This window comes from Oncorhynchus mykiss, chromosome 13 (assembly GCF_013265735.2).
Source record: "Oncorhynchus mykiss isolate Arlee chromosome 13, USDA_OmykA_1.1, whole genome shotgun sequence".
In the NCBI taxonomy this organism is placed as follows: Eukaryota; Metazoa; Chordata; class Actinopteri; order Salmoniformes; family Salmonidae; genus Oncorhynchus; species Oncorhynchus mykiss.
In genome coordinates, this window is record NC_048577.1 from 23415768 (window position 1) to 23438425 (window position 22658).

At 44.4% G+C, this 22658-nt stretch overlaps 1 protein-coding gene across 2 annotated transcripts in view; it reads left to right on the plus strand.

Annotated features, from left to right (window-relative positions):
* LOC110485985 (voltage-dependent calcium channel gamma-1 subunit) overlaps window positions 1-22658 on the plus strand; it is a 38850-nt gene that overhangs the window by 13372 nt on the left and 2820 nt on the right. The window contains exon 2 of one of the 2 annotated variants that reach the window (XM_021557255.2): window positions 10369-10443. The exons of the other annotated variant lie outside the window; for it this stretch is intronic. Coding sequence (XP_021412930.1) covers window positions 10369-10443 — 75 coding nt within the window. The remainder of the gene's footprint in view (window positions 1-10368; window positions 10444-22658) is intronic. 2 annotated transcript variants of the gene reach the window in all.

Here is a 22658-nt window from a genome sequence, read left to right on the forward strand (position 1 = left end):
CAGAGTGGTATTGCGGGCTCGTCGGAGGATCTCCATCTTCTCATGAAAAAAGTGCACTCGAAGAATTATTTCACGGGGCCTCTCCCCATCCGGGGCTTTGGGCGCAGCGACCGGTGGGCTCGATCAATCAGGGGCTTTTCGTCTAAGGCAAGAACATCCTTCAGCAGCCCTGAAACGAAATCTGTGGTGCGATGCATTTCCGCTGACTCCTGGACCGAAAACAAGTCTCAGATTATTGCAGTGAGAGAATCCCTCTAAACTCACACAGCTCTCCTTCACCTTTTTCAAATCCGCAGCCAGGCGTTTCACTTCAGCCTCCAGGGATGTAGTTAAGTCGGAGACATTAGTAGCGGAGGTCTCCAGAGCTGCAATCGTTGTAGTGTGCTACACCGTTGTTGTTTTGAGTGATGTGATTGCTGGCACAGTCTCGTTCTGCAGGATGGTTAAATCTGCTTTTAAAGTATCAGAAACCTCCTGTATTCGGGCCTCAATCGTAGCAACCACCTCCGTTATCATTTCAACTATCTCAGAGCGTAGTAGTTTGATGGCCTCGAGAATGTTCATTTCAGCGCTGCCAGGCCAAGCCGCACCCCCGGGTAAAGTGTGCGTCCCCGGGCCCTCAGACTCAGTAGAGTGCGGTGATGAGAGCGGGTCTTGTCATGCTTTTGGCCTTATGTTTGGTCGACATGCCGACATTCGGAAGCAAAGTAGTCTTGGTTTTTACGGAAAGGGATCACCAAATTAATATTTGAAAATAAATACGGTTCTGCTGCAAAATTCACATAAACTTTAAGAATACCACGGGAGCAAATGGAAAACACGTCAGTCGCACATGGCGTCCCCCCCTGCATTTTATTATTATTTTGTCCAAAGTGTGCAAAACACGACAAACTAGACACTGGGGCAGCAGTGACAGCTATCACAACTAAGCTGTATAGCTATAGTAGAGATGGCCCTTTGCTATCTACAAACAAAAAACTGTACGGGCCCAGTAATAAGATATTACCAGTGGTAGGGCAGTTGGTAATTAGGCTGGAGAGTAAAGACAAAAGTGCCATCCAGCCTGTCTTCGTCATTGACTCTCTAGCCAGACCGTTGCTGGGGCTGCCAGCAATTGAAGCATTGCAACTCATTGAGAGAGTGAGTGAACTGGAGGACCGAGGTGAGGTTTTCAAAAATAAATTCCCCAAAGTGTTTTCTGGTCTAGGAAGGATAGAAGGTGACTCCAAAATCCGCTTGAAAGAGGATGCTGTCCCCTATGCCCTTACCACCCCCTGCCGTGTGCCTATCCCTTTATTGGCCAGAGTAAAGGAAGAGTTGGGGAGGATGAAAGAAATTGAGGCAGTGTCTATAATAGAGAGTCCCACTGAATGGTGTGCAGGGATGGTAGTGGTCCCAAAAGCCAATGGGGACATAAGGATCTGTGTGGACATGACTAACTTGAATGATGCACTCAATGAAAAATTTACTTTTGCATAGTCAGAGGTCTTGTTCTTGGGACACAAAATCAGTGCAGCTGGAATAGAGCCGGACTCAGAGATGATCAGCGCCATCACAGATATGCCCATCCCCCAGAACGTGGCTGAAGTTAGGACCTTCTTAGGCATGCCCACATACAGTGCCTTGCGAATGTATTCGGCCCCCTTGAACTTTGCGACCTTTTGCCACATTTCAGGCTTCAAACATAAAGATATAAAACTGTATTTTTTTGTGAAGAATCAACAACAAGTGGGACACAATCATGAAGTGGAACGACATTTATTGGATATTTCAAAGTTTTTTAACAAATCAAAAACTGAAAAATTGGGCGTGCAAAATTACCTTTTGCTGCGATTACAGCTGTAAGTCGCTTGGGGTATGTCTCTATCAGTTTTGCACATCGAGAGACTGACATTTTTTCCCATTCCTCCTTGCAAAACAGCTCGAGCTCAGTGAGGTTGGATGGAGAGCATTTGTGAACAGCAGTTTTCAGTTCTTTCCACAGATTCTCGATTGGATTCAGGTCTGGACTTTGACTTGGCCATTCTAACACCTGGATATGTTTATTTTTGAACCATTCCATTGTAGATTTTGCTTTATGTTTTGGATCATTGTCTTGTTGGAAGACAAATCTCCGTCCCAGTCTCAGATCATCAAGGACATCAACCACCCGAGCCACTGCCTGTTCACCCCGCTATCATCCAGAAGGCGAGGTCAGTACAGGTGCATCAAAGCTGGGACCGAGAGACTGAAAAACAGCTTCTATCTCAAGGCCATCAGACTGTTAAACAGCCACCACTAACATTGAGTGGCTGCTGCCAACACACTGACACTGACACTGACTCAACTCCAGCCACTTTAATAATGGGAATTGATGGGAAATGATGTAAATATATCACTAGCCACTTTAAACAATGCTACCTTAGATAATGTTACTTACCCTACATTATTCATCTCATATGCATACGTATATACTGTACTCTATATCATCGACTGCATCCTTATGTAATACATGTATCACTAGCCACTTTAACTATGCCACTTTGTTTACATACTCACCTCATGTATATACTGTACTCGATACCATCTACTGTATCCTGCCTATGCTGCTCTGTACCATCACTCATTCATATATCCTTATGTACATATTCTTTATCCCCTTACACTGTGTATAAGACAGTAGTTTTGGAATTGTTAGTTAGATTACTTGTTGGTTATTACTGCATTGTCGGAACTAGAAGCACAAGCATTTCGCTACACTCGCATTAACATCTGCTAACCATGTGTATGTGACAAATAAAATTTGATTTGATTTGAGGTCTTTTGCAGACTCCATCAGGTTTTCTTCCAGAATGGTCCTGTATTTGGCTACATCCATCTTCCCATCAATTTTAACTATCTTCCCTGTCCCTGCTGAAGAAAAGCAGGCCCAAACCATGATGCTGCCACCACCATGTTTGACAGTGGGGATGGTGTGTTCAGGGTGATGAGCTGTGTTGCTTTTACGCCAAACATAACGTTTTGCATTGTTGCCAAAAAGTTCAATTTTGGTTTCATCTGACCAGAGCACCTTCTTCCACGTGTTTGGTGTGTCTCCCAGGTGGCTTGTGGCAAACTTTAAACAACACCTTTTATGGATATCTTTAAGAAATGGCTTTCTTCTTGCCACTCTTCCATAAAGGCCAGATTTGTGCAATATACGACTGATTGTTGTCCTATGGACAGAGTCTCCCACCTCAGCTGTAGATCTCTGCAGTTCATCCAGAGTGATCATGGGCCTCTTGGCTGCATCTCTGATCAGTCTTCTCCTTGTATGAGCTGAAAGTTTAGAGGGACGGCCAGGTCTTGGTAGATTTGCAGTGGTCTGATACTCCTTCCATTTCAATATTATCGCTTGCACAGTGCTCCTTGGGATGTTTAAAGCTTGGGAAATCTTTTTGTATCCAAATCCGGCTTTAAACTTCTTCACAACAGTATCTCGGACCTGCCTGGTGTGTTCCTTGTTCTTCATGATGCTCTCTGTGCTTTTAACGGACCTCTGAGACTATCACAGTGCAGGTGCATTTATACGGAGACTTGATTACACACAGGTGGATTGTATTTATCATCATTAGTCATTTAGGTCAACATTGGATCATTCAGAGATCCTCACTGAACTTCTGGAGAGAGTTTGCTGCACTGAAAGTAAAGGGGCTAAATAATTTTGCACGCCCAATTTTTCAGTTTTTGATTTGTTAAAAAAGTTTGAAATATCCGATAAATGTCGTTCCACTTCATGATTGTGTCCCACTTGTTGTTGATTCTTCACAAAAAAATACAGTTTTATATCTTTATGTTTGAAGCCTGAAATGTGTCAAAAGGTCGCAAAGTTCAAGGGGGCCGAATACTTTCGCAAGGCACTGTATGTGGGTAAGTTCCTCCCACAGTTTTCAGATATAACCAAACCCCTGAGAGTTAGCCAAAGAGAATGACTGGTCATGGGGTCACGTGCAACAGGTAGCTTTTGACAAAATCAAAGGAGACCTGGCCTCACAGAGAGTGCTGGCCCAGTACCGTCCCCACGCTAAGACAAAGGTATCAGCAAATGCATCATCCTTTGGGCTTGGGGCGGTCCTTACACAGATGCAGGACAACATGGAATGGCGTCCAATAGCATAATCTCCCGAAGCTTATCTGACACAGAGCAAAGGTATGCACAAGTGGAGAAGGAGGCGTTGGCTATTACATGGGCATGTGAAAGGCTCAGCCAATACCTTATTGGCCTGCAGTTTACAGCAGCGACTGACCACAAACCACTGTTGGCTCTGTTAGGGACAATAGCACTGGACGACTTGCCTCCCAGAGTTCTGCGCTTCAGCCTCAGATTACTGAGGTTCACCTACAAGATGGTGTATGTGCCAGGGAAGGCACTGATCACAACAGATGCACTCTCCAGGGCCCCAATGAGAGGAGGAGCAATGTCTAGAGGGGGAGGTGTCCATTAATGCAGTAAGGGACAGTCTACCTGCATCTCAGACCAAACTGCAGCAGATTGCAGAGGTGCAACAACGAGACCCCATCTGCTGACAGATAGTGCAGCAGTGCAAAAAGGGATGGCCCAGGCAGGAGGAACTGCCTCAGTTGCTGAAGCCCTTTTGGGTGCACCAAAGTGACTTCCACTGTAATGGAGACCTTCTCATGAAAGGACTACGGATAGTTATCCCAGAGAGTCTACAACCAGAAATGCTAGACAGAGTGCATGAGGGACACATGGGGATAACCAAATGCAGACTGAGGGCTCAACAGTCAGTGTGGTGGCTTGGTCTGAGTACTCAGATTGCCAAGCTGGTAGCCCATTGTGAGGTCTGTACAAAATGTCAACCTTGTCATCCGGAGCCAATGGCAACGCAACTGCCAAAACGGCCATGGCAAAATGATAAGGGCAGATATGTTCTATTGGAAAAATGACACATCTGCTAGTGGTAGATTACTATTCAAGATACATTGAAATAGCAAAGACACCCATAACCACATCAGCTGGTGTTATCAATGGATTAAAGTACATTTTTTCCAGGCGAGGGGTCGCTGAGGTCCTGGTTACAGATAACGCTCTCCAGTTCTCTGCAAGCTCCTTTTCTGCTGTTGCCGCAGAGTATGACTTCACACGTGACCAGTAGCCCCTACCATGCACACAGTAATGGTGAGGCAGAGAGAGCTGTGAAAACAGTCAAGGGACTGCTGAAAAAGAACAAGGATCCATACAGGGCTCTGTTAGCTTACAGAGTTACACCACTGCATCATGGGCCGTCGCCTGCCGAGCTCCTGACGGGCAGGAGGCTGCGTTCCCCATTGCCTGTCTCACCGGCTCAGCTTAAACCCTGATGGCCTAATAGGAAGGCCTTCGGTGAGAGGGACAAACGGCTGAAACAAACGCAAACTGGAGACTTTAAATCGGAGACACCGTGCTACGGAGAGGCCAGAGCTGGCAGAAGGTCAACGGATTACAAACTCAAAGACATCAGCAATAGTGCTGAGGAAAGCGGATGCCCCACGCTCCTATGTGTTGGACACAGGCTCAGAAGAGGTACGAAGGAACAAAACACACCTCAGAGCTCTTCCAGATCTACCAGCCGCACAGACTGAGGCCACAGAAAATGCACAAAAAGAGGGTGAAGGAGAGAGAATGCTCACAGAGCCACAATGTGAAGGGCCTCCCGGGTGGGGCAGTGGTCTAAGGCACTGCATCGCAGTCCTAGCTGAGCCCAGGCTCTGTCGCAGCCGGCCACGACCGGGAGGTCCATGGGGCGACGCACAATTGGCCTAGCGTCGCCTGGGTTAGGGAGGGTTTGGCCGGTAGGGATATCCTTGTCTCATCGCGCAGGTGCACGCGCTGTGTTAAGAAGCAGTGCGGCTTGGTTGGGTTGTGTTTCGGAGGACGCATGGCTCTCGACTTCGTCTCTCCTGAGCCCGTACGGGAGTTGTAGCGATAGTAACTACTAACAATTGGATACCACGAAATTGGGAAGAAAAAAGAAAAAAAAGGGATGTGAAGCGCTGAAAGACTATGTTACGTGAAGAGAAAACATACTGTTGGGGACCATACCCAGCAAAAAGAGACTGTTGTACCTAAGTTAATGTCCATACTGTGTGATTTAATGCTTTCATACTGTTTCAGGATGGGAAGTAGCATGTTCGAGAATAATACCGGTTTCCAAATTGCATTTCAGTTATACTTCAGTGGTTATGCATGTTGAGTTCTTGTTCATGGGAGAGGGAAAGATGTAGTAGGATGTCCCTTGGGGGTTTCCGTACCTAGGTATGACATGCGAGGGTTAGGTTAGTAAACATGCGGGAGCTAGAACCTCATTGTCGTGCGTCCTTATTTTTAGATAATACTACAGATGTGGATAGACATGGGGGAGCCTTACAAGTCCTTATAGAGACCTGGGTTTGAATTCCAAGCGCATATACTGTAAGCCAGTTCCTGGAAGGCCTGAGTCTCTTTCTTCTACCCATCATTAGAGAGACCTTTTGAGTGTCTTCCAATGCCATTAGAGAGCACAGCGGCACAGACCATGTGTGTGCGAGGGAGCGTGCATGTGTGCTTGCCTACCTGCGTTCATAGTGTATGTGTGTGTGTGTGCGTATTTGTGCCAACCTGACTGAATGCCTTCATATTGTGTGTGCGCGTGTGTCTCTAAAGGTGAGGATGGGAGTGTGTAATGAGGACATCAAAAGCTAATGAGGCGAGCGCCGCCGCCGCATAATTGGCATAATCCCTGGATTTAGTGTTTCAATTAACAAACACAGAAGGACAACGACACAGCCCGAATGCCTGTTCAAGTGTCTCATAATGCAGCGTGGGCTCTCTCTCCTCTCAGCGCAATGAAAGGCCATTTGGTCTTCAGCATGATGACAAGAATCCCTTCTGGTCCATTACAGTTATTAACACAGGAGTTTGTGGTGCGGAGAGATACTACCGAAGCTAGAGCCGAGGGGTGAACGACTTAAAATGGCTGGGTTGAGCTGAGGCGACTCAGCAATTGACCTTTAAAGGCCCGAATGTACTCTGACTCTTCTATAAACTACCCCTCTCTCTCTAAACCAAAACATTGAATTCTGTGGCTAGCCACCTCATTCCCCTGCCCGCCTTACTTAATAAAAAGAGCAGACAAGCCAGTTGCTAAGTAACCACCTCTGGGTTTTCCCTTGATGGCCAGTCTGTGTCCTCATTCACAAAAACATCCTCTATTAGTGAGAGTCAAAACATGAACACATTTAGATCCTTTTTCATGGTCCTTTACCTTACCAAAACCAATCATTGTCAGGTTGTATAATAGTCGTATAAGGATGTTTTGTGAGCATATTTTAAGTAACCAGAACAATACATCTTTATCTGGTGGAAATCTGGTGATCTGACTAGATAACAAGCAAAATGTGACATATTCAACTTTAGCTTTTCATCCTGTACTGAAAAATACATCTTTAACTGGTTGTAACACAGACCAGTTGGTTGTACTCTGATTATATGATGATGTCTTCTCAACCAGAAAACCAGTTTACACCGAGAAAATGAAGTCATTAATCATGTGCCAAATTTGGTCTGCTGGATTCTACTCATTAAAGAGTGTTTTGCTGGCGCCATGTATGGGCGCCAAATCCAGCTAATTGAACCTGCACATACTTTGTGTATCTTTTTTGATTAGCCTTCTCTCAGTAATACATCCAACCTGGCAACCCCACCCACCAGTAACTCGATCTTTCTAGTCCTGGGAAAAGGGGAATTATCTCCAGCCCATGTGTATGTGTGGATATGAGAAAGGCTGGAGCCGATGTGATAACATGCTTAGCTCACATAATTCTACATGACAGCCTGTAACTTACTCCTGCTTGGTCCCTGCAGTTGGCCCAGAACATTAGATGCCATGTATCTGATGCAGAGCAGGCCTCTCCGGTGACAGAACAGAGTTGAGCGACTCTGAAGTCCCCCCTAACGTCTGAGTGACACAGCCGTCTGTCGCCGCTGTTTACAAATATGGTTTCCCTGGCGAATGGATGTTTTGATGTTCTGGTTTAGCATTAAAGCGTAGGGCGATACTCCTAGCCCTCTGCAATCGCTGTGATCGTATTCTGTGGGTCAGCTTTTACTTGTGCTTAGCACGGATCCCCAGGGGTTAACACATTGGTCCTGGCAAAGGGAATGGGATGCCCCTATAGGCTGCGTGTGAGTTTCAAGTTAGTGGAGGCTAAAAATAAAGAATTGCATGCATCTATCTATTTGCAGACTAATGTAAGATAGCCTTCTATTCCTAACATGATGAGTAGATTGGATAGTCATAAACTAGGCTAATAATATAACTAACTCACTGTTCGCAAAAAAACACTGTTCTGCTTTCTTTTCCTTTATTTGCACACGTCCAGAGCTCGGGAACCCAGCTAGATGGACATTTTTACGAGAATCTGAAAAAAATTGCCATTTATAAACATTTAATGCAGTTCTACGACACTTTCGTCTCCATAACTGGAGACTAGCAGAATCTTTAATGCCACCAAAATCTCAGGCTACTCTGACAGACTCAGATCAATAAAGACGTCTTGAATGCAACCATCTAATCGAGGCCTCTGAAAATGGGAGGGACTACAGTGTTGCCAACTCCTCAGTAGGGAAATTGCCATTGGCTGTCCTAAAAGTCGCTAGAAGTCACTAAATGACTGCAATGTATAATTTGCATAATTTGCAATGTGCTTGTAATTGTGATGGAAGCTGTAAGAGAGAGGAATAACGTCGTGGGAGAGACAAAAAGTGAGTAAAAAAACACCCTAAATATGTTTAGAACACACACAGCGAATAAGAACCAGATATTTGAGGCCATACTCCTCCTCCAGCAGTTTATGGACCCATTGTTAATTCCAGTCATAACAGAGGCATTGTCAGTCCCTATCCCCAGGAGTTTCTCTTTTTTAAGACAACACTTCTCGAGGAAAGCCACAACAGCACGGGCTATAGATTTGGCATCTCCTCTCTCCAACTCAACAAACCCCAGAAATGTTGATACAATTGTCTGCTTGGTGCCACTAAAGTACCTTATCACAACCCCCAGGTACTTAGAAACACTTACATCCGTGGACTCATCGAGGAGGAGGCTGAAACGCTGCTCACCCACATCTGCGACCATTTTTTTCAGAAAGTATGGTGCTATAACACCATTAATCATTTCTGTGCACTTTGTCCTGTGCATTTTGAAGTGGGTAGCAGCAGTGGAGTCTGAGAAAGCAGCTCTACATGCTTCTCCAATGTGATCACATGCCAGCATAGAACAGTGTTCAGCGACAGCTAATGCCATGGTGGCTTCAGCCTTTTTTGCAGAGTCAATTTTTTAAACCATAAATGGCAGCTTGTTTTGGGTGGAACTGTTATAAGGCTTTGCCTTTTGAGTATGTTTTTGAGTTGACGTGTTTTTTTACATCACTAAGTTTGGCGTAGACGGCTTCAACCAACCTTTGAATTCAGGGTTTGATTCCCACTCCTTTCTGTATTTTTGAGTGTACAGTTTAGACTGAGACATGATGAGCTAGCCAGCTAGATGTTTAGCTTATGTCACAGAGAGGCACACACACAGTGGACAAGGTGAGTAAGTGACTGAGGCTGTGTGAGTGAGTCAAATGCAGTGATTTATTTTTGTGCAGTGATTTATTTTAGAGAAAGAACATTTAACATTTACATCCCACCCTGAATGTAAGCCAGGGCGGGATCAGCCAGCGGGAGCTTCCCACATGCGCAATTCATTTGCAGTTTGGACATGGAGGGGTGAACATCTCCTGCTCTGACTGCAGCTGGGAGGGACTGTTGCGCGAGGACTGGGCCGCCTGCGAGTGCTTTGGGACCGGGGTGGGGCCCACAGCAGCACCCTTTCATGTCAGAGTCTCCAATAACACCAGAAAAAGTCGCTAGATTTGTCGCTAGTCGATTTAAAAAAAAACACTGGAGACACAGGCTATGACGCTCAACTAGCCTGGGGGAGGAAATTATTGTCCTTACAGAAACAGGGACCCAATGAATAAGACAGTGAATATGCGCCCTCAACGGGGATATGGCCGATGGTCTCCGCTATAGAGTGCCAATAAAATACGCTACTGTTCGCTCAATGGCCTATTGTGAGTTGAGAATTTTGATAGCCTAATTGCACTGACAGCCGCAAATCAACAATCAGCTATCTGATATGGTGCGCCGCCTGCCCAATTTCGCACTTCTCAACTGTAGGTTATGCCCTTGGCATTGTGATTTAAAACAATCCACAGCTACAATCCACAGCTATTTTTTTAAAAGAAGCAAATCATCCTCTGTGGCTCAAGTGCCTGAAGTGCTACTATCTGAACCTCCAGCTGACTGTGTTTTCATGTCTCCTACAGCGGAGAACTGCACTTACTTCAAACACTTCACTCCTGGGGACGAGTCTGAGATTTTTGAAGTCAAAACCCAGAAAGGTAAGGTTTCTTTTGTGCCTCATCCATACACAAGTTAATAATGGCCTAACTAACACACCATGATTCTGTTTTGTAACTTTCATGTACACTGAGTGTACAAAACATTAGGAACATCTTCCTACTATTGTGTTGCACCCCCTTTCGACCTCAGAACAACCTCAATTCGTCGGGACATGGGCTCTTACAAGGCATCGAAAGCATTCCATGGTGATACTGGCTCATGGTGACTCCAATGCTTACTTACCACAGTTGTGTTAAGTTGGCTGATGTCCTTTGGGTGATGGACCATTCTTGATACACATGGGAAACTGTTGAGTGTGAAAGACATTTCAGTTCTTGACACTGTTGATGATTAACTTACAGGAGAGTGAGACCAAATCATGGACGCTGGACAGAGTGGAATCAATTATAGCAAAAAGGCAGTTTATTAAGGTCAAAGATATCTTGTCCTAGCAGTTTAACGTGCACGGACCTGATTCATATAGCTCAAAATGGAGTTAGCTGAAAAAGGGGCCTAAACAAAGGTTACAACAGTTTTTATACATAGAATAATGTAGGTGGAGTCTTGTCGTGGTGGTCTTCTGACTGGTCCCGAAGGGTTGGAGGCGGACCTGCTCCAGCCAGAGCAGGAGCCCCAATGGTGCACAGCAGAGCCTTCTGCTCTGGGCACCCGACCAGTAGAGGGGGGATGAAGTGTGTGTGTTTATGCAATGGAATGTCTGTGTGTCCTGGGGTCGTGAGATAAGAGGAACTGAAACTGGCAGTTTATGGCTGGGGGTAGGGTGCTTCCTGTTCGAACAGGGGTGTGTGCAATGACTTGAGTCAAGCGGATAAGTTTGGCGCTGTATAATATATGAGCTATGTGTATGAATATATGTATATATGACAACACACTCAAATCAGTGTGCCTGGCACCTACTACCATACCACATTCAAATGGCACACATACACAATTTGTCTCACTTGTCTCATGGCTTAAAAATCCTTCTTTAACCTGTCTCCTCCCCTTCATCTGCACTGATTGAAGTGATAAGGGACCATAGCTTTCACCTGGATTCCCCTGTTCAGCCTATGTCATGGAAAGAGCAGATGTTCCTAATATTTTGTACACTTGGTTTATACACTATATATACAAAAGTATGTGGACACGCCTTCAAATGAGTGGATTTGACTATTACAACCACACCCGCTGCAGACAGGTGTATAAAAGCAAGCACACAGCCATGCAATCGCCATAGACAAACTTTGGCAGTAGAATGGCCTTACTGAAGAGCTCAGTGACCTTCAACGTTGCACCTTCATAGGATGCCACCTTTACAACAAGTCAGTTCGTAAAATTTCTGGCCTGCTAGGGCTTCCCCGGTCAACTGTAGGTGCTGTTATTGTGAAGTGGAAACGTCTAGGAGCAACAATGGCTCAGCCTCAAAGTGGTAGGCCACACAAGCTCACAGAACGGGGCCGCCGACTGCTGAAGCGAGTGGCGCATAAAATTAATCTCTCCTAGGTTGCAACACTCACTACTGTGTTGCAAACTGCCTCTGGAAGAAACATTAACATAAGAACTGTTTGTCGGGAGCTTCATGAAATGGGTTTCCATGGCCGAGCAGCCACACATAATAAGCCTAAGATTACCATGCGCAATGCCAAGCATCGGCTGGAGTGGTGTAAAGCATGTCGCTTCTGACAGAATGTTTCATAAGGGAATATTCAAAGGGAACAGTCATAAAAAAAATAGGCAAGGCAGGGCTGCCCGTTGTCTCCTAAGTTTCATGGACAAATGTTAACAAAAACAAGCGTACAAGAACCAGACTTACTGCTTCACAACCAATGGTGATTTGGTCATTCTTAGGATTTGGCCATCAGCCTGGAATTAATTTCAACACAAGCTGAAACATTTAAGTATATTAAGTTTTGGTAGGCGCAAGGGTTGCGGCAAAGTCAACTGAGTGGATATAAGCTCCGGCAGGTAGCGTGATGGAACCCCATGTGACAGAGCGAATCCCTGTCACTGCCAATTCCCTTCTCTCCTGGATATTGTCCTTCTCCCATCACCCCACTAGCCCCCTTGGTGACCCTGCCAGTACTGCGCACATGCTTGGCCCATTAGACACATCTACTCTCACATATGACAAGACTTCCATGTGATGCACGTAAGGGCGCCAAGCACATGCAGGGCCTTGTCAGACCCAACCAGTAGGGTGTAAATCATAATAGATTTACACACACACACACACACACAGCTATGTTTTACTATACTCGTGAGGACGTTTTGGGGACCAACAATTGATTCCCATTCAAAATCCTATTTTCCCTAACCCCTAAATGAACCTTAATCCTAACACTAACCTCTACCCTAATCCCTAAACCTATTTCTAACCCTAAAACCTAAGCCTAAAATAGCCTTTTTACAAGTGTGGACCGGCAAAATGTCCTCACTTCTCTGAATTTTAGTTAGTTTACTATTCTTGTGAGGACTTTTGGTACTCAAGTATAGTAAAACATCCACACACACACACCCCCTTTAAGCCCACTATGCTCCTTTGAGACCCCTCTTTCAAAGTCACTGAGATCTCTTCATCTAGCCATGGTACCCAAAATAATGGGCAACTGGGCATTTATATACATAACCCCTAAGCATGGTGGGATGTTTTAATTGCTTAATTAACCCATGAACCACACCTGTGTGGAAGCACCTGCTTTATATCCTTCATTTACACAAGTGTTTCCTTTATTTTGGCAGTTACCTGTATATTGGTTTATTCTCTTCAAGAACAAAATGTGTGTCTTCTTTGATGTCCTTTTGACAGAATGTTTCATAAGAGAAGATTCAAAGGGAGAGTCATAAAAACAAATAAGCAACATGGGATATGAAACATGGATGGTGAATAGTACAAGCCAAATTGGATACATCTCAACTCCATTTTAGGAGCATGGCAGGGCTGCCCATTGTCTCCTTCTAAGTTTTAGGAACAAACGCTAACAAAGACCAAAGCACAAAGAGCCAGACATACCCCTTCATTCTAAGCCTTACCCACATAACCAGTGGTGCCTTGGGGCTGGATTCAATCCACGTCACCAAAGTTCAGCGCTACAGCGCGTTTGAAATGTAAAGGTAATTTCCGATTGAGCCGACTTATGGAGTCCTAACTGTCAATGCAGTCGGAAGATTGCCTTTACTTTCCTAGCGCGCAGTAGCGCAGCTCTTCAGCGCTACGGGTTGAATGGGGCCCTTGGTCTTTGTTAGCATTTGTCCATCAGCCTTGGTTTCAATACAAGCAGAAACATTGAAGTATATGGACTTTTCCCAGTATACCAAGGGACGCGGCCAAGTTAACTGAATGGATAGCCAGCTAGCACATTTGGTTCCTAGGAAATTGTGGAAACGTACATTTTTGGTTTCCCATTGGTTCTGCGAACGAAGCCATATGTTTCCTGACCAGTAGAACTGAATTTTTTAAAAACATTCTGAAAACTAAATGATCATTTAGCATGTTCTGGGAATGTTTGTTTTTAGGTGGCAGGGAGGTTCTGAGAACATTTTACTATGGTTCCCTGGAAGTTTTCCTGGGAGGTTTTTATTTTACGTTCTGAGAACAGAAATCATATGTTATTTGGTGTTTTTTGAATAACTCCCGTAAAACTTTCCCTGAATGTTTCAAGAACATGGAAATCTTGCTTAGGCATTAATCATGCAAATACATGTATTTTTTATTATGCCACGGCGTCAGTGAGATTCAAACCTGTGATCTTCTGTTCTCTATCCATGGAATTAGTCCACTGCGTCAGCAGGACGGAGCGAGCACGCCATGTTTGTTTTTTACTCAGCTGTTTACAACGCTGTTCATTTTAGTCTATTCAAACAGACCCCATTTCAAAGGAAACAAGCACTCATTAACATCAGGTGTGGCCAATTAGTTGGCACGGACAACACACTTGAACACACTTAGCAAGATAGAGGATAGAGAGAGTTTTGTCGACGCTGAGAACAGAATGTATATGTTTTTAAAAAAAAACATTCTTAGAACATTCTTTGAACTACTGTTGTCACTATACCAGTATTGTGATACTACGATTCCAGATTTTCCATGGCAAAAAAGAAAGCACGACGCAGACTCAACTCTATGGTCCTTTAAAATCTACTTTTGTTAAGTATGATGTGCTATAGCTTGGAAAATAAGCAAATGTGACTGTGGGTGACAACATAAGACTTCTTGCATCCAACATTAGGAATGTTTCTCTCAAGAAATGTAATCCGCTTCATAATTTGTTTCCTTTTCTTCCGTACTTCCTCGTATCACAATACTGGTATTTGAGAACACTACTTTGAACGTTACTAATGTTTTCTTGACTTGCAGAAAACGTTATGCTGAAATATTGAAATTCCCATAAAAAAAAAACATATGGTTCTCAGAATGTTATGTGTTAGCTGAGTATATGATCTGGCAGGTAGCATCAATGGAACACCATGTGACAGAGCTAATTCCGCTCAACACCCATTCCCTTCCCCCATCTTTCCACTAGCCCCCTCTGTGACCCTGCCAGTACTGTGCACATTTGGCCCATTCAACGTATGTACTCTCACATATGACAGGACTGCTTAGCACATGCAGGGCCTTGTCAGACCCAATCAGTAGGGTGTAAATTAGAATATATTTACGCACACACACACACTTGTTTTTATGTTTATGATGTCCGTCAGTTTATAACATGGTTTATGGGGACCCACCGTTTCCATGGTCCTATAAATGAAATGAACACATCACATGTTTTCCTTTTATATGTAGAAGATACAGTGGGGCAAAAAAGTATTTAGTCTGCCACCAATTGTGCAAGTTCTCCCACTTAAAAAGATGAGAGGCCTGTAATTTTCATCATAGGTACACTTCAACTATGACAGACAAAATGAGAAAAAAAAAACAAAATCACATTGTAGGATTTTTAATGAATTTATTTGCAAATTATGGTGGAAAATAAGTATTTGGTCACCTGCAAACAAGCAAGATTTCTGGCTCTCACAGACCTGTAACTTCTTCTTTAAGAGGCTCCTCTGTCCTCCACTCGTTACCTGTATTAATGGCACCTGTTTGAACTTGTTATCATTATAAAAGACACCTGTCCACAACCTCAAACAGTCACACTCAAAACTCCACTATGGCCAAGACCAAAGAGCTGTCAAAGGACACCAGAAACAAAATTGTAGACCTGCACCAGGCTGGGAAGACTGAATCTGCAATAGGTAAGCAGCTTGGTTTGAAGAAATCAACTGCGGGAGCAATTATTAGGAAATGGAAGACATACAAGACCACTGATTATCTCCCTCAATCTGGGGCTCCACGCAAGATCTCACCCCGTGTGGTCAAAATGATCACAAGAACGGTGAGCAAAAATCCCAGAACCACACGGGGGGACCTAGTGAATGACCTGCAGAGAGCTGGGACCAAAGTAACAAAGCCTACCATTAGTAACACACTACACCGCCAGGGACTCAAATCCTGCAGTGCCAGACGTGTCCCCCTGCTTAAGCCAGTACATGTCCAGGCCCGTCTGAAGTTTGCTAGAGAGCATTTGGATGATCCAGAAGAAGATTGGGAGAATGTCATATGGTCAGATGAAACCAAAATATAACTTTTTGGTAAAAACTCAACTCGTCGTGTTTGGAGGACAAAGAATGCTGAGTTGCATCCAAAGAACACCGTACCTACTGTGAAGCATGGGGGTGGAAACATCATGCTTTGGGGCTGTTTTTCTGCAAAGGGACCAGGACGACTGATCCGTGTAAAGGAAAGAATGAATGGGGCCATGTATTGTGAGATTTTGAGTGAAAACTTCCTTCCATCAGCAAGGGCATTGAAGATGAAACGTGGCTGGGTCTTTCAGCATGACAATGATCCCAAACACGAAGGAGTGGCTTCGTAAGAAGCATTTCAAGGTCCTGGAGTGGCCTAGCCAGTCTCCAGATCTCAACCCCATAGAAAATCTTTGGAGGGAGTTGAAAGTCCATGTTGCCCAGCAACAGTCCATGTTGCCCAGCAACAGCCCCAAAACATCACTGCTCTAGAGATTTGCATGGAGAAATTGGCCAAAATACCAGCAACAGTGTGTGAAGACCTTGTGAAGACTTACAGAAAACATTTGACCTCTGTCATTGCCAACAAAGGGTATATAACAAAGTATTGAGAAACTTTTGTTATTGACCAAATACTTATTTTCCACCATAATTTGCAAATAAATTCATTAAAAATCCTACAATGTGATTTTCTGGATTTTTTTTTCTTCTCATTTTGTCTGTCATAGTTGAAATGTACCTATGATGAAAATTACAGGCCTCTCATCTTTTTAAGTGGGAGAACATGCACAATTGGTGGCTGACTAAATACTTTTTTGCCCCACTGTACATCTAACTTCAGTTGTGTACATCGGATCATATTGAAATAATATACCTGTATACCTGTAAATTCACAGGCTTGTAAAATACATAGTTTATAAGAACATACGTTATAAGTACGCTGTGTATATGAGTACATATAAGAAGAGATGTAATGGATTTTTTCTCAAATGAGCAATAGGAAGCAGTAGACTGTCTCAGAGTAATTGCCTCTTATGCCTCTGAACAAGAATTGCTGGTGTAAGACTGGCTACTGCAAGTCTGTGATGTAATATTTTCAATCTTTTTTGTAAAGAAACGTAAAGACAGTTCACATAGATCAGGAGATACGAGCATGTCACTGTTTTGACGTCCAGGTGACCATGACAAAACCTTTTGACGTTCTGAGGACGTCCTAACGACTCATTTTTGTTTGCAGGGGTCACTGGGGAGGTGATTTCTCACAGTCAAAGTCCTGCAATAAGAGCTATGATGCTAATATTTGTGTAAACACTTCCGAATTGTAATCTGTGGGTGTCAGTGAGTAGGCTGATGCACCATTTCATGGGGGGCAGACACTATAGGTAAAGCTATATGAATGTTCAATACGTACAATAGGCTGACTAGTGAGGTGATTTCACACAGTTAAAGAGCCACTGAACACGCCGATCGGCACATGTTTTTTTTTTCTGTCGCTCATTAGAAAAATTGGATTTCAGTCTTGGTGGTTTGTTTTCTGACTAATTACACGTTTGGTTAATGTTTGTCCCCCGTGAGACACTGTAGATGCGGAAGCCTACTTCACTTCCTAAAAATCCCCAGAAGAAATCTATAATTCATTTTGACGTTTTTGCCAATGATGTTTTAGTTGTGCAATTTTACATCTGACTAACAAGGAACCCGAACCGGCTGCGCTCGTGCGCCATCGTGCATAAATGTATTTTGTCCCCCCACACCAAACGTGATCACGACACGCAGGTTAAAATATCAAAACAAACTCTGAACCATGTATATTAATTTGGGGACAGATCGAAAAGCATTAAACATTTATGTCAATTTAGCTAGCTAGCTTGCCCTTACTAGCTAATTTGTCCTATTTAGCTAGCTTGATGTTACTAGCTAATTTGTCCTGGGATATAAACATTGAGTTATTTATTTGAAATGCACAAGGTCCCCTACTCCACCAATTAATCCACACATAAAACTGTCAACCGTATCGTTTATAGTCATCTCTCCTCCTTCCAGGCTTTTTCTTCTCTTGACTTTATATTGCGATTGGCAACTTTCATAAATTACGTGCATTACTGCCACTGACCGTGTTCGTCTTTCAGTCACCCACGTGGGTATAACCAATGAGGAGATGGCACGTGGGTACCTGCTTCTATAAACCAACGAGGAGATGGGAGAGGCAGGACTTGCAGCGCGATCTGCGTCAGAAATAGAACTGACTTCTATTTTAGCCCTTGGCAACGCAGACGCTCGTTAGCGAGCGACGCTCACGCATGCGATGCGAGCAGTGTAGTCAGCCTGTAAGGTGTTTGGGGCAGTATTTCTCGAGTAAAAAAATGCACGACTTGATGTCTTTTGTAAACAAAGTCGGAGCTGCTGGGCAGGTCTGTCTCACTGTCTATGCTATTGGATAGAGAGCAATCACCGAAGCGGTTCACTCCATGTTAGTGGGCAACTGGACATCGGCAAATCAAAACCCAACTTTCCTTTACCTGGTGTGATGCATGGATGTTCCAAACTCCGTTTTAGACCAGACTGACTTCATCACAAAAATGATCATATTTACACTTTGCAGTACATTTTGACTTTAAAATAACTGTTTCTGGCTCATACTGATACCACGTATGCCGTTTTCAAAGGGATTTGTTGCTTTTTAAAGGAAGTCGCTCTTTAAAGTCCCACAATAAGCATGGTTTGAGAACTAACAACATGGTGTTTGTTGAATCACACATCTGTTTAAAGCAACAGGCAGAGTGTGGCTGCAGCAGGTCGGGAGAGAGGTGCAGCATTTCAGAGGGAGAAGGATGCAGTGTACTGCTGGATGAGCTGTGGGCTCTCTTATTGCAGGACTTTGACTGTGAGAAATCACCTCCCCAGTCAATCTATTGTGCGTATTGAACATTCCTAATGGACTGTAAAGTCCTGCAATAATAGCTAAGACGCTAATATGTGTGTAAACTCTATGGAATTGTAATCTATGGGTGTCACTGAGTAAGCTGATGCCTATAGAGTGTACACCCATGATATGGGTGGGGTAAGACTGTACATTCCAATATTAATATTTAAAACACACAAAAGGTTGACAGTTGAGGTAATTTGTCAAAGTCCTGCAATAAAAGCTATGTCACTAATATTTAAAATAAAATTGTATTTGTCACATGCAAATAGTCTGGGTAGCCATTTGATTAGCTGTTCAGGAGTCTTATGGCTTGGGGTTAGAAGATGTTAAGAAGCCTTTTGGATCAAGACTTGGCGCTCCGGTACCGCTTGCTGTGCGGTAGCACATAGAACGGTCTATGACTAGGGTGGCTGGAGTCTTTGACAATTTTTAGGACCTTCCTCTGACACTGTCTGGTATAGAGGTCCTGGATGGCAGGAAGCTTGGCCCCAGTGATGTACTGGGCCGTACGCACTACCCTCTGTAGTGTCTTGCGGTCGGAGGCTGAGCAGTTGCCATATCAGGCAGTGACGCAACCATGCTCTCGATGCTGCAGCTGTAGAACTTTTTGAGGATCTCAGGACCCATGCCAAATCTTTTCAGTCTCCTGAGGCGAAATAGGCCTTTTCGTGCCCTCATCACGACTATCTTGGTGTGTTTGGACCATGATAGTTTATTGGTGATGTGGACACCAAGGAACTTGAAGCGCTCAACCTGCTCCACTACAGCCCTGTCGATGAGAATGGGGGCGTGCTCGGTCCTCCTTTTCCTGTAGTCCACAGTCATCTTCTTTGTCTTGATCATTTTGAGGGAGAGGTTGTTGTCCTGGCACCACACGGCCAGGTCTCTGAACTCCTCCCTATAGGCTGTCTCATCGTTGTCGGTGATCAGGCCTACCACTGTTGTGTCATCGGCAAACTTAATGATGTTGTGCCTGGCCATGCAGTCATGAGTGAGCAGGGAGTACAGGAGGGGACTGAGCACACACCCAACGGGCCCCCGTGTTGAGGATCAGCGTGGCAGATGTGTTGTTGCCTACCCGTACCACCTGGGGGCGGCCCGTCAGGAAGTCCAGGATCCAGTTGCAGAAGGAGGTGTTTAGTGTCAGGGTCCTTAGCTTAGTGATGAGCTTTGAGGGCACTATGGTGTTGAACGCTGAGCTGTAGTCAATGAATAGCATTCTCACATAGGTTTTCCTTTTGTCCAGGTGGGAAAGGGCAGTGTGGAGTGCAATAGAGATTGCATCGTCTGTGGATCTGTTGGGGCGGTATGCAAATTGGAGTAGGTCTAGGGTTTCTGGGATAATGGTGTTGATGTGAGCCATGACCAGCCTTTCAAAGCACTTCATGGCTACAGATGAGAGTGCTACGGGTTAGTAGTCATTTAGACAGGTTACATTAGTGTTCTTGGGCACAGGGACTATGGTGGACTGCTTGAAACATGTTGGTATTACAGACTCATGCTCAGAGTACACATCCTGGTAATCCATCTGGCCCTGCGACCTTGTGAATGTTGACCTGTTTAAAGGTCTTACTCACATCGGCTACGGAGAGAGTGATCACACAATCGTCCGGAACAGCTGATGCTATCATGCATGTTTCAGTGTTATTTGCCTCGAAGCGAGCATAGAAGTAATTTTGCTCATCTGATAGGCTCGTGTCACTGGGAAGCTTGTGGCTGTGCTTCCCTTTGTAGTCTGCAATAGTTTACAAGCTCTGCCACATCCGACGAGCATCAGAGCCGGTGTAGTGTGATTAAATCTTAGTCCTGTATTGACGCTTTGCCTGTTTGATGGTTCGGTGGAGAGCAGAGCGGAATTTCTTATAAGCTTCCGATTTAAAGTCCAGCTCCTTGAAAGGGGCAGCTCTAACCTTTAGCTCAGTGCGGATGTTGCCTGTAATCCATGGCCTCTGGTTGGGGTATGTACGTACAGTCACTGTGGGGAAGACGTCCTTGATGCAGTTATTGATGAAGCCAGTGACTGATGTGGTGTACTCCTCAATGCCATCGGAAGAATCCCGCAACATATTCCAGTCTGTGCTAACAAAACAGTCCTGTAGCTTAGCATCTGCTTCACTGGTGCTTCCTGCTTTAGTTTTTGCTTGTAAGCAGGAATCAGGAGGATATAATTATGGTCAGACTTGCCAAATGGAGGGTGAGGGAGAGCTTTGTACGCGTCTCTCTGTGTGGAGTAAAGGTGGTCTAGAGTTTGGTAAATAGTGTGGTCTAAAGCTTATTTTGTGTAAGTTTGTGTAACCTCATAATATATTTACACACACACACACCTCATGAAATTGCTAATGGCTAGCCCCAGAAATAGAAATAGCCCTTACTTTGAAATGTGGCACTGACCCATTCCAAATGCCCATTGGGATTCTTCACTCCTCAATAAACCAATGGTTACCATTTATATGGAGCATGGCCATAGAGCTCCGATCCAGCGCTGTCAGTACGACTAGCCACAGGCAGATCCAGCGCTGTCAGTACGACTAGCCACAGGCAGATCCAGCGCTGTCAGTACGACTAGCCACAGGCAGATCCAGCGCTGTCAGTACGACTAGCCACAGGCAGATCCAGCGCTGTCAGTACGACTAGCCACAGGCAGATCCAGCGCTGTCAGTACGACTAGCTACAGGCAGTTCCAGCCAAGCAGCGTAAACAGAGCTAAACTGAAAATGCCACTTGGATAATAAATCACTAAAGCACCAAATAGAGCGCAAAAGAGATCTTTCAGCCCATACCTGAGACATTAAACCACTGATCCAGCCTAGACTGAAACCGCTCACCCCTCTCTCTGGGGTTGCAAGGGGAAGAGCGCTAGCACGCCATGCAGGATATAGCATGATTCCAGGACTACTCAAGGGGTGAGAGCCAGCATTGGCCCATCCTCCCCCAGAATGAGATGAAGGGGAGCCCCCGAGGAGAGGCTCTCCCCTGGGCACCGATTCTAAGAGCGCAGGCGGAAGATCAAAGCCTAGCTCCTCCATCCACATTACAACACCGACATAACCGGAATGGCTGGTTAAGCAGCTTGGAATAGCTTGGAACAACGTACAGTAATGCCAAGCTTAGTTCTCTCCTTTTGGTTGAATAAAGATGGCTGCCTTACTGCCAGAGGAACTTTTTCACTGTGTAACATGTCTCTCATTTCACACAACAATTTTGGACTTCGAGCTCAATGTCATTTCAAATGTAACCTCGTTATTTCATTCCGTTAGTTTGTTTGATTGATTTAGGTAGCTTGTTAGTTTGACTGATGGCAGATTCCACCAACCAAGTGAAATTCCGTCTTCCTTATCATGCTTCACACTCCTGTTCATTAAAAAAAAAAGATATATTTAATTGTCCATTCTGTGACTGTACCTCATGTACTGTACAATGAGGTGACAAACTAAATTAATCTGCACGCGTAACAATTCAGTTAGGTCCCTTCAACTATTTTCTCAGTCATAAACTAAAGACAAATGGAAAAAATCCACATGAGTGTTTGCACATCCAGTTACGCCAGTGCTGCACTGTCATGAAAAATAATTGATATAATTCAGCTGGAGACATAAGGACTCATGCTGCTCTGGAATAAAACAATTTTTCTTGGTAAGCCTCCTATCGGCTTATGGCTGATTTTATATACACATACAAAGACAACCCACCACAATGACTCTTTCTTACCTTTTCGTGTACTGT